The sequence below is a fragment of the Bolinopsis microptera genome, chromosome 2, assembly GCF_026151205.1.
Source record: "Bolinopsis microptera isolate Bmic1 chromosome 2, MBARI_Bmic_1.0, whole genome shotgun sequence".
Classification (NCBI taxonomy): Eukaryota; Metazoa; Ctenophora; class Tentaculata; order Lobata; family Bolinopsidae; genus Bolinopsis; species Bolinopsis microptera.
The window spans coordinates 21,897,598-21,909,853 of record NC_087073.1 but is presented as its reverse complement, the minus strand read 5'-3'; the positions used below and the strand labels follow the sequence as shown (position 1 = coordinate 21,909,853).

The 12,256-nt window shown below is 40.5% G+C and overlaps 2 protein-coding genes across 2 annotated transcripts in view; both read right to left on the bottom strand.

Annotated features, from left to right (window-relative positions):
* LOC134811917 (beta-galactosidase-like) overlaps nucleotides 1-9,511 on the bottom strand; it is a 53,647-nt gene extending 44,136 nt beyond the window's left edge. The window contains exons 1-2 of the mRNA XM_063819071.1: nucleotides 9,476-9,511; nucleotides 9,173-9,241 (exon numbers count right to left, since the gene is read on the bottom strand). Of these exons, the coding sequence (XP_063675141.1) occupies nucleotides 9,173-9,241; nucleotides 9,476-9,489 (83 nt within the window). The 5' untranslated portion in view covers nucleotides 9,490-9,511. The remainder of the gene's footprint in view (nucleotides 1-9,172; nucleotides 9,242-9,475) is intronic.
* A 292-nt stretch (nucleotides 9,512-9,803) lies between these two features.
* LOC134811919 (beta-hexosaminidase subunit alpha-like) lies at nucleotides 9,804-12,102 on the bottom strand. Its single transcript, XM_063819073.1, has 3 exons — nucleotides 11,733-12,102; nucleotides 11,387-11,554; nucleotides 9,804-11,259 (listed from the first exon to the last, which is right to left on the bottom strand). Exons 1-3 carry the CDS (start codon nucleotides 11,907-11,909, stop codon nucleotides 10,060-10,062), a joined length of 1,545 nt encoding a protein of 514 aa, XP_063675143.1. The 5' UTR covers nucleotides 11,910-12,102; the 3' UTR covers nucleotides 9,804-10,059.
* Between the last annotated feature and the right edge of the window lie 154 nt (nucleotides 12,103-12,256).

Sequence of the window (12,256 nt, the reverse complement as noted above, 5' to 3'; positions counted from 1 at the left end):
CAAGTTCACCAGGAGATTACAAGTTCACTAGGAGATTACAAGTTCACTAGGAGATTACAAGTTCACCAGGAGATTACAAGTTCACCAGGAGATTACAAGTTCACTAAGAGATTACAAGTTCACTAGGAGATTACAAGTTTCGCTAGGAGATTACAAGTTCGCTAGGAGATTACAAGTTCGCTAGGAGATTACAAGTTCACTAGGAGATTACAAGTTCGCTAGGAGATTACAAGTTCGCTAGGAGATTACAAGTTCGCTAGGAGATTACAAGTTCACTAGGAGATTACAAGTTCACTAGGAGATTACAAGTTCGCTAGGAGATTACAAGTTCGTTAGGAGATTACAAGTTCGCTAGGAGATTACAAGTTCGCTAGGAGATTACAAGTTCGCTAGGAGATTACAAGTTCACTAGGAGATTACAAGTTCGCTAGGAGATTACAAGTTCACTAGGAGATTACAAGTTCGCTAGGAGATTACAAGTTCGCTAGGAGATTACAAGTTCGCTAGGAGATTACAAGTTCACTAGGAGATTACAAGTTCACTAGGAGATTACAAGTTCGCTAGGAGATTACAAGTTCGCTAGGAGATTACAAGTTCGCTAGGAGATTACAAGTTCGCTAGGAGATTACAAGTTCGCTAGGAGATTACAAGTTCACCAGGAGATTACAAGTTCACTAGGAGATTACAAGTTCACCAGGAGATTACAAGTTCACTAGGAGATTACAAGTTCACCAGGAGATTAAAAGTTCGCCAGGAGATTACAAGTTCACTAGGAGATTACAAGTTCGCTAGGAGATTACAAGTTCGCTAGGAGATTAAAAGTTCGCTAGGAGATTACAAGTTCGCTAGAAGATTACAAGTTTACCAGGAGATTACAAGTTCACCAGGAGATTACAAGTTCACCAGGAGATTACAAGTTCACCAGGAGATTACAAGTTCGCTAGGAGATTACAAGTTCACCAGGAGATTACAAGTTCACCAGGAGATTACAAGTTCACCAGGAGATTACAAGTTCACTAGGAGATTACAAGTTCACCAGGAGATTACAAGTTCGCTAGGAGATTACAAGTTCACCAGGAGATTACAAGTTCACCAGGAGATTACAAGTTCACTAGGAGATTACAAGTTCGCTAGGAGATTACAAGTTCACTAGGAGATTACAAGTTCACTAAGAGATTACAAGTTCACTAGGAGATTACAAGTTCGCTAGGAGATTACAAGTTCACTAAGAGATTACAAGTTCACTAGGAGATTACAAGTTCACTAGGAGATTACAAGTTCACCAGAGATTACAAGTTCACTAAGAGATTACAAGTTCACTAGAGATTACAAGTTTCGCTAGGAGATTACAAGTTCGCTAGGAGATTACAAGTTCACCAGGAGATTACAAGTTCACTAGGAGATTACAAGTTCGCTAGGAGATTACAAGTTCACTAGGAGATTACAAGTTCACTAAGAGATTACAAGTTCACCAGGAGATTACAAGTTCACCAGGAGATTACAAGTTCACCAGGAGATTACAAGTTCACTAGGAGATTACAAGTTCACCAGGAGATTACAAGTTCACCAGGAGATTACAAGTTCACTAGGAGATTACAAGTTCACTAGGAGATTACAAGTTCGCTAGGAGATTACAAGTTCACTAGGAGATTACAAGTTCACTAAGAGATTACAAGTTCACTAGGAGATTACAAGTTCGCTAGGAGATTACAAGTTCACTAAGAGATTACAAGTTCACTAGGAGATTACAAGTTCACTAGGAGATTACAAGTTCACCAGGAGATTACAAGTTCACTAAGAGATTACAAGTTCACTAGGAGATTACAAGTTCGCTAGGAGATTACAAGTTTGCTAGGAGATTACAAGTTCGCTAGGAGATTACAAGTTCACTAGGAGATTACAAGTTCGCTAGGAGATTACAAGTTCGCTAGGAGATTACAAGTTCGCTAGGAGATTACAAGTTCACTAGGAGATTACAAGTTCACTAGGAGATTACAAGTTCGCTAGGAGATTACAAGTTCGTTAGGAGATTACAAGTTCGCTAGGAGATTACAAGTTCGCTAGGAGATTACAAGTTCGCTAGGAGATTACAAGTTCACTAGGAGATTACAAGTTCGCTAGGAGATTACAAGTTCACTAGGAGATTACAAGTTCGCTAGGAGATTACAAGTTCGCTAGGAGATTACAAGTTCGCTAGGAGATTACAAGTTCACTAGGAGATTACAAGTTCACTAGGAGATTACAAGTTCGCTAGGAGATTACAAGTCGCTAGGAGATTACAAGTTCGCTAGGAGATTACAAGTTCGCTAGGAGATTACAAGTTCGCTAGGAGATTACAAGTTCACCAGGAGATTACAAGTTCACTAGGAGATTAAAAGTTCACCAGGAGATTACAAGTTCACTAGGAGATTACAAGTTCACCAGGAGATTAAAAGTTCGCCAGGAGATTACAAGTTCACTAGGAGATTACAAGTTCGCTAGGAGATTACAAGTTCGCTAGGAGATTACAAGTTCGCTAGGAGATTACAAGTTCGCTAGAAGATTACAAGTTCACCAGGAGATTACAAGTTCACCAGGAGATTACAAGTTCACCAGGAGATTACAAGTTCACCAGGAGATTACAAGTTCGCTAGGAGATTACAAGTTCACCAGGAGATTACAAGTTCACCAGGAGATTACAAGTTCACCAGGAGATTACAAGTTCACTAGGAGATTACAAGTTCACCAGGAGATTACAAGTTCGCTAGGAGATTACAAGTTCACCAGGAGATTACAAGTTCACCAAGAGATTACAAGTTCACTAGGAGATTACAAGTTCGCTAGGAGATTACAAGTTCACTAGGAGATTACAAGTTCACTAAGAGATTACAAGTTCACTAGGAGATTACAAGTTCGCTAGGAGATTACAAGTTCACTAAGAGATTACAAGTTCACTAGGAGATTACAAGTTCACTAGGAGATTACAAGTTCACCAGGAGATTACAAGTTCACTAAGAGATTACAAATTCACTAGGAGATTACAAGTTCGCTAGGAGATTACAAGTTCGCTAGGAGATTACAAGTTCGCTAGGAGATTACAAGTTCACTAGGAGATTACAAGTTCGCTAGGAGATTACAAGTTCGCTAGGAGATTACAAGTTCGCTAGGAGATTACAAGTTCACTAGGAGATTACAAGTTCACTAGGAGATTACAAGTTCGCTAGGAGATTACAAGTTCGTTAGGAGATTACAAGTTCGCTAGGAGATTACAAGTTCGCTAGGAGATTACAAGTTCGCTAGGAGATTACAAGTTCACTAGGAGATTACAAGTTCGCTAGGAGATTACAAGTTCACTAGGAGATTACAAGTTCGCTAGGAGATTACAAGTTCGCTAGGAGATTACAAGTTCGCTAGGAGATTACAAGTTCACTAGGAGATTACAAGTTCCCTAGGAGATTACAAGTTCGCTAGGAGATTACAAGTTCGCTAGGAGATTACAAGTTCGCTAGGAGATTACAAGTTCGCTAGGAGATTACAAGTTCGCTAGGAGATTACAAGTTCACCAGGAGATTACAAGTTCACTAGGAGATTACAAGTTCACCAGGAGATTACAAGTTCACTAGGAGATTACAAGTTCACCAGGAGATTAAAAGTTCGCCAGGAGATTACAAGTTCACTAGGAGATTACAAGTTCGCTAGGAGATTACAAGTTCGCTAGGAGATTACAAGTTCGCTAGGAGATTACAAGTTCGCTAGAAGATTACAAGTTCACCAGGAGATTACAAGTCACCAGGAGATTACAAGTTCACCAGGAGATTACAAGTTCACCAGGAGATTACAAGTTCACTAGGAGATTACAAGTTCACTAGGAGATTACAAGTTCGCTAGGAGATTACAAGTTCACTAGGGAGATTACAAGTTCGCTAGGAGATTACAAGTTCGCTAGGAGATTACAAGTTCGCTAGGAGATTACAAGTTCACTAGGAGATTACAAGTTCACTAGGAGATTACAAGTTCGCTAGGAGATTACAAGTTCGTTAGGAGATTACAAGTTCGCTAGGAGATTACAAGTTCGCTAGGAGATTACAAGTTCGCTAGGAGATTACAAGTTCACTAGGAGATTACAAGTTCGCTAGGAGATTACAAGTTCACTAGGAGATTACAAGTTCGCTAGGAGATTACAAGTTCGCTAGGAGATTACAAGTTCGCTAGGAGATTACAAGTTCACTAGGAGATTACAAGTTCCCTAGGAGATTACAAGTTCGCTAGGAGATTACAAGTTCGCTAGGAGATTACAAGTTCGCTAGGAGATTACAAGTTCGCTAGGAGATTACAAGTTCGCTAGGAGATTACAAGTTCACCAGGAGATTACAAGTTCACTAGGAGATTACAAGTTCACCAGGAGATTACAAGTTCACTAGGAGATTACAAGTTCACCAGGAGATTAAAAGTTCGCCAGGAGATTACAAGTTCACTAGGAGATTACAAGTTCGCTAGGAGATTACAAGTTCGCTAGGAGATTACAAGTTCGCTAGGAGATTACAAGTTCGCTAGAAGATTACAAGTTCACCAGGAGATTACAAGTTCACCAGGAGATTACAAGTTCACCAGGAGATTACAAGTTCACCAGGAGATTACAAGTTCACTAGGAGATTACAAGTTCACTAGGAGATTACAAGTTCGCTAGGAGATTACAAGTTCACTAGGAGATTACAAGTTCACCAGGAGATTACAAGTTCACAAGGAGATTACAAGTTCACCAGGAGATTACAAGTTCACCAGGAGATTACAAGTTCACTAGGAGATTACAAGTTCACTAGAAGATTACAAGTTCACTAGGAGATTACAAGTTCACCAGGAGATTACAAGTTCACTAGGAGATTACAAGTTCACCAGGAGATTACAAGTTCACTAGGAGATTACAAGTTCACTAGGAGATTACAAGTTCACCAGGAGATTACAAGTTCGCTAGGAGATTACAAGTTCACTAGGAGATTACAAGTTCACCAGGAGATTACAAGTTCACTAGGAGATTACAAGTTCACCAGGAGATTACAAGTTCACCAGGAGATTACAAGTTCACCAGAGATTACAAGTTCGCTAGGAGATTACAAGTTCACCAGGAGATTACAAGTTCACCAGGAGATTACAAGTTCACTAGGAGATTACAAGTTCACCAGGAGATTACAAGTTCACCAGGAGATTACAAGTTCGCTAGGAGATTACAAGTTCACTAGGAGATTACAAGTTCGCTAGGAGATTACAAGTTCACTAGGAGATTACAAGTTCACCAGGAGATTACAAGTTCACTAGGAGATTACAAGTTCACCAGGAGATTACAAGTTCACCATGAGATTACAAGTTCACTAGGAGATTACAAGTTCACCAGGAGATTACAAGTTCACCAGGAGATACAAGTTCACCAGGAGATTACAAGTTCACCAGAGATTACAAGTTCACCTAGAAATACAAGTTCACCAGGAGATTACAAGTTCACTAGGAGATTACAAGTTCACCAGGAGATTACAAGTTCGCTAGGAGATTACAAGTTCCCAGGAGATTACAAGTTCGCTAGGAGATTACAAGTTCACTAGAGATTACAAGTTCACCAGGGAGATTACAAGTTCACTAGGGAGATTACAAGTTCACCAGGAGATTACAAGTTCACCAGGAGATTACAAGTTCGCTAGGAGATTACAAGTTCACTAGGAATTACAAGTTCACCAGGAGATTACAAGTTCACCAGGAGATTACAAGTTCACTAGGAGATTACAAGTTCACCAGGAGATTACAAGTTCACCAGGAGATTACAAGTTCGCTAGGAGATTACAAGTTCACTAGGAGATTACAAGTTCACCAGGAGATTACAAGTTCACTAGGAGATTACAAGTTCACCAGGAGATTACAAGTTCACTAGGAGATTACAAGTTCACCAGGAGATTACAAGTTCACTAGGAGATTACAAGTTCACCAGGAGATTACAAGTTCGCTAGGAGATTACAAGTTTCACTAGGAGATTACAAGTTCACTAGGAGATTACAAGTTCACCAGGAGATTACAAGTTCACCTAGGAGATTACAAGTTCACCAGGAGATTACAAGTTCACCAGGAGATTACAAGTTCGCTAGGAGATTACAAGTTCACTAGGAGATTACAAGTTCACCAGGAGATTACAAGTTCACCAGGGAGATTACAAGTTCACTAGAAGATTACAAGTTCACCAGGAGATTACAAGTTCACTAGGAGATTACAAGTTCACCAGGAGATTACAAGTTCACCAGGAGATTACAAGTTCACTAGGAGATTACAAGTTCACCAGGAGATTACAAGTTCACTAGGAGATTACAAGTTTTCACCTAGGAGATTACAAGTTCAGCTAGGATATTACAAGTTCACTAGGAGATTACAAGTTCAGCTAGGGTAGTCACTTATTACAAGTTCAGCAGGAGATTACAAGTTCAGCTAGGAGATTACAAGTCACTAGGAGATTACAAGTTCACCAGGAGATTACAAGTTCAGCTAGGAGATTACAAGTTCACTAGAGAGTACAAGTTCACTAGGAGATTACAAGTTCACCAGGAGATTACAAGTTCACTAGGAATTACAAGTTCACCAGGAGATTACAAGTTCACTAGGAGATTACAAGTTCACCAGGAGATTACAAGTTCGCTAGGAGATTACAAGTTCACCAGGAGATTACAAGTTCACTAGGAGATTACAGTTTCACTAGGAGATTACAAGTTCACCTAGGAGATTACAAGTTCACTAGAGATTACAAGTTCACCAGGAGATTACAAGGTTCACCAGGAGATTACAAGTCACTAGGAGATTACAAGTTCGCTAGGAGATTACAAGTTCGCTAGGAGATTAACAAGTTCACTAGGAGATTACAAGTTCACCAGGAGATTACAAGTTCACTAGGAGATTACAAGTTCACCAGGAGATTACAAGTTCACCAGAGATTACAAGTTCACTAGGAGATTACAAGTTCACTAGGAGATTACAAGTTCACTAGGAGATACAAGTTCACTAGGAGATTACAAGTTCACCAGGAGATTACAAGTTCACCTAGGAGATTACAAGTTCACTAGGAGATTACAAGTTCACTAGGAGATTACAAGTTCACTAGGAGATTACAAGTTCACCAGGAGATTACAAGTTCACTAGGAGATTACAAGTTCACCAGGAGATTACAAGTTCACTAGGAGATTACAAGTTCACTAGGAGATTACAAGTTCACTAGGAGATTACAAGTTCACTAGGAGATTACAAGTTCGCTAGGAGATTACAAGTTCACTAGGAGATTACAAGTTCCCTAGGAGATTACAAGTTCACCAGGAGATTACAAGTTCACTAGGAGATTACAAGTTCACTAGGAGATTACAAGTTCGCTAGGAGATTACAAGTTCGCTAGGAGATTACAAGTTCACTAGGAGATTACAAGTTCACTAGGAGATTACAAGTTCACCAGGAGATTACAAGTTCACCAGGAGATTACAAGTTCACCAGGAGATTACAAGTTCACCAGGAGATTACAAGTTCACTAGGAGATTACAAGTTCACCAGGAGATTACAAGTTCACTAGGAGATTACAAGTTCACTAGGAGATTACAAGTTCACTAGGAGATTACAAGTTCACCAGGAGATTACAAGTTCACTAGGAGATTACAAGTTCGCTAGGAGATTACAAGTTCACTAGGAGATTACAAGTTCACTAGGAGATTACAAGTTCACCAGGAGATTACAAGTTCACTAGGAGATTACAAGTTCACTAGGAGATTACAAGTTCACTAGGGATTACAAGTTCCCCAAAGGAGTTTAACAAGTTCACAAGGAGTTTTACAAGTTCACCTAGGAGTTTAACAATTTTCACCAGGAGATTACAATTCCCTGGGAGATTAAAAATTCACCAGGAGATTACAAGTTAAACGGGAGATTACAAGTTCCCCAGGAGATTAAAAATTTTCCACTAGGAGTTTACAAGTTCCCCAGGAGATTAAAGTTCGCTAGAGATTACAAGTTCGCAAAGGAAATTACAAGTTCGCTGGGGTTTTTAAAAGGGTTCCCCTAAAGATTACAAGTTCACCGGGAAAATTACAATTTCACTGGGAGTTTACTTTTTCATTTGGGGAATTACAAGTTCGCTGGGAGATTACAAATTTTCCCCTAGGGGGATTAAAAAGTTCACTAAGAAGTTTACAATTTCCCCCCAGGGGGATTACAAGTTCGCTAGGAGATTACAATTCCCCCAGGAGATTACAATTTCACTAGGAGTTTAAAAATTTCCCAACCGGGAGATTAACAAGTTCACTAGGAGATTACAAGTTCGCTAGGAGATTACAAGTTCGCTAGGGAGATTACAAGTTCGCTAGGAGATTACAAGTTCGCTAGAAGATTACAAGGTTCACTCAGGAGATTACTAGGTTCACTAGGAGATTACAAGATTCACTGGAGATTACAAAGTTTGCTAGGAGATTACAAGTTCGCTAGGAGATTACACGTTCACTAGAAAGATTACAAGTCCCAGGAGATACAAGATCGCTAGAGATTACAAGTTCACCTAGGAGATTACAGTTCACTAGGAGATTACAAGTTCGCCTAGAGATTACAAGTTCGCTAGGAGATACAAGTTCACCGAGGAGATTACAAGTTCACTAGGAGATTACAAGTTCACTAGGAGATTACAAGTTCACTAGGAGATTACAAGTACGCTAGGGAGATTACAAGTTCGCTAGGAGATTACAAGTTCGCTAGGAGATTACAAGTTCGCTAGGAGATTACAAGTTCGCTAGGAGATTACAAGTTCACTAGGAGATTACAAGTTCGCTAGGAGATTACAAGTTCACTAGGAGATTACAAGTTCGCTAGGAGATTACAAGTTCGCTAGGAGATTACAAGTTCGCTAGGAGATTACAAGTTCGCTAGGAGATTACAAGTTCGCTATGAGATTACAAGTTCGCTAGGAGATTACAAGTTCACTAGGAGATTACAAGTTCACTAGGAGATTACAAGTTCACTAAGAGATTACAAGTTCACTAGGAGATTACAAGTTCACTAGGAGATTACAAGTTCGCTAGGAGATTACAAGTTCGCTATGAGATTACAAGTTCGCTAGGAGATACTGTAATGATTAAAAGTTCACTAGGAGATGCTGTAATGATTACTTACTCTCCCTCTGTAATGACTCACTTACGTTTGAACGGTGTTAAATCCAGCCCCTTTTAGCTTTAGTAATCTGTCCTTCCAATAAGGTTTTGGTATCCTGAGGAAAACTCATTTATAATCTGACAACTACTAATTGAACTATAATAAACATTGCACTTGCGGAACAAACCACTTCCTTATCGGACGTTATTCGACCAGACATTGCGTGAACGGACATTAAAATGAACGCCCGAAAGGATTCATGATAAGTATTTGTCCGTGTATATGGTAGCTATGGTTACATAGCACTACCTGTAATAGTGCTATGGTTACTATGGTTACATAGCACTACCTGTAATAGTGCATAGAGCCGGATATGAACTGGAACTTGAGCCCGTCCTTTCTGAAGCAGTTCTCTTTGTGATCCACCACAAAGGATCTCTTAGTTAGCGAGGTGGAGACCAACAAGAGTATTAACAGGAGAGTACACACCACGTGACTCATCCTAAACAACAGGGGTTATGTAACATGTCACGTGACTCTGTAACATGTGTGTGTAGCAAGGTATATTTAAACTCAACAACCCGTACATAATAACTTAAGAAATAATAATAAGATAATTTATAGATTATAAGTTAGCGGATTATGTTAAAGGAGAAAAAATATGACAACACTATTTTAATAATATATCGAAGATAAACATTAAACAACATACAAATATCAAATCAAAAAATCTGAATAAAATCATAAAGAAGAAATAGATCTTTTTACTCGAGTTCACACTTACAATTATTAAAAGTAAATATACATATCGCATAGAGGAACTAACATTAATAATTGATAAGTTATTTAATATAACAAGATTATCAAACTAAATGTACAAACAAGGATGATTAACAGTGTTGGCGGTCTGCCAGACACTGAGTAAGCAGTATTCTAGTGGTGTGTTGCCCACGTGTACTCCACGTGACAGTGCCCACGTGACAGGGTGGGCTCAGCTGGGTACCCCCTGCGCACCATCCTACATCTGTGGGCCTCTATCCGGGGCTCCATGAACTTCACATCAGTCAGGTACTCTGGGGCCCACAGTCGCTCTGCTGGAGCACTGGCACGGGGCCAAAACCGGGAGAGAATATTGGAGTTGTCTACATGCTCACCCCACATGCACACAGTCCCTCCCAACACCAGGGCTTTCTGTTCCGGGGTAGCCGTGTCGTTGAAGGAGCGGGGCTCCACCAGGTAGAAGTTCTGCCAGTCCTCCCCGTACGCGATACGACTGATGTACCAACCTGCTGAGAGGATGCACCGGAACCCTGCTGCGGTCGCATCCTGGAATATGGTCTTCCAGTTGGGTTTCCAAGCGTGAACAATGGTCTGGGGGGTAATGTCGACATGGTGGTAGAACACCTCCTCCCAGACTATGTAGTTCTTGTTAAGCGAGTTGACGATGTTAAGGAGTCTGGTCTCGTAGTAGTTCTCCAGCTGGTCGTAGTTCCCCGTCATGTTGTGGGCTGCCATCCAGGCTGTTATGTTCGGGTTGCTCTTCCAACAGGGATAATGCACTTCGTCCCCACCAAGGTGCACGAACTCACCGGGGAACACGTTAGTTATCTCCGTAAACAGTTCCTTCAGTACCGGATATACGGCCTCATTAGTAGGGTCTACAGGGCCGTAAGGGGCTCCAATATTGCCGTGTCCTGGACAGTGAGTGAGGAAGCCAGGGAGGGCGGCCCCCCAGGAAAGGGTGTGACCAGGAGTGTCCAGCTCAGGCAGAACAATAACCCCGTGTTTGTAGGAGAAGAGGATGATCTCCAGTACATCAGACTGGGAGTAAACATGGTGAGGAGAGAAAGCTCCCTTTCTGCACAGGTCTGGGTAGACCACGCTACAGTAGGGGAAGGAGGGGTCGTCCACTATGTGCCAGTGGAACACGTTCAGTTTGGACCAGGATGCCGCCCTGATCAGCTGCTTGAGTACCCCCACACTCAGGTAGTGCCGGGAAGTGTCTAACATGAAGCCCCGGAACTTGTAGCGGGGGTAGTCCTCTATGTGGAGGGTGGGGAGAGAGTAGTTGTTGGTGTTCACTAGCTGGCTGAATGTTTCTAGTCCTCTCATAGCTCCGAATACTGTATCTGCCTGAACATGATATCTCACATTATATAACTAGCGGGCTTCAATCACAAAACACCGCCTAATACCAAAGAGTGGAGGAAAAGGGCTGAAAAGAGTTGCAGAAAGAGAAAAAGTGAAAGAAAGAAGAAACCTGAAGAATAGCAGAGTTAGTTTGAATAGTGAGGGTGTAATTCTCACTGGTCATTAAAAGCAACTCCTCGTCAGGATCCTTGATAACCACCTCTAGGTTAGGCAAAGTAACGTTCAGTTTCTGTACAAAATCGTGGAGTTTCAAATACTTGTGGTAGCGATCAAACACCTGGGATATGGCAATCACAGAACAATTATTTCTAATAAAATACTATAAATTAAACAGTTCTGAACGGTATTTAAAGCGGGAACTATCTGGATAAACAGTTTTATTGACCGACCAAGCCATGAAGCAACTGAGCCGAACAGTTATGATATCTGTTAAAGAGAAACACCATATATTTTACCTCTTTAAGAAGCACACTGCTAGATGTGGTAGAGAAGGTGAAGGTGAGGGGGTCTATAAGAGCAGAGGAGGAGGAGAGAAGAGAGACATGTTGAGGGTAGGGGACTAGAGGTAGGTGGGGTAGATCTACTGAGTGTACCGTTAAAGTGAGCAGAGAGAGTAGAGCAGGCAGCAGCATTGGTCTCTGCTAAACTAACGTCAAATACAGGGTTAGATTAGTTACAATGTTTGGTGTTTTAACACAGTGAAAGTGCCAATATATCTTAATTTGAATCAATATCTAACTGATAAGAAATATTTTTATGTATTCAGTGAGAGTAAATGTTAATGTCCAAAAATGATTAAAAATGTCCATAAAAAAGCTCAATTTATCAAAAACTATCTAAATCACAATATTTCAAATTTCTGCTAATACAGTAATATGAAATTTGTGTCAACATTAACAATTGATAAGTTATTAATATAACAAAATTATTTAACTAAATGTACAAACAAGGATGATTAACAGAGTTGGCGGTTTGCCAG

Excerpts from the sequence above, each read along its gene's own strand:
- LOC134811919 (XM_063819073.1), bottom strand. The coding sequence starts at position 11,909 with ATGCTGCTGCCTGCTCTACTCTCTCTGCTCACTTTAACGGTACACTCA. Across the intron at positions 11,555-11,732 it reads GCAGTGTGCTTCTTAAAGAG|GTGTTTGATCGCTACCACAA; the intron begins GTAAAATATATG and ends GCCATATCCCAG. Across the intron at positions 11,260-11,386 it reads CTAACTCTGCTATTCTTCAG|GCAGATACAGTATTCGGAGC; the intron begins GTTTCTTCTTTC and ends TATCATGTTCAG.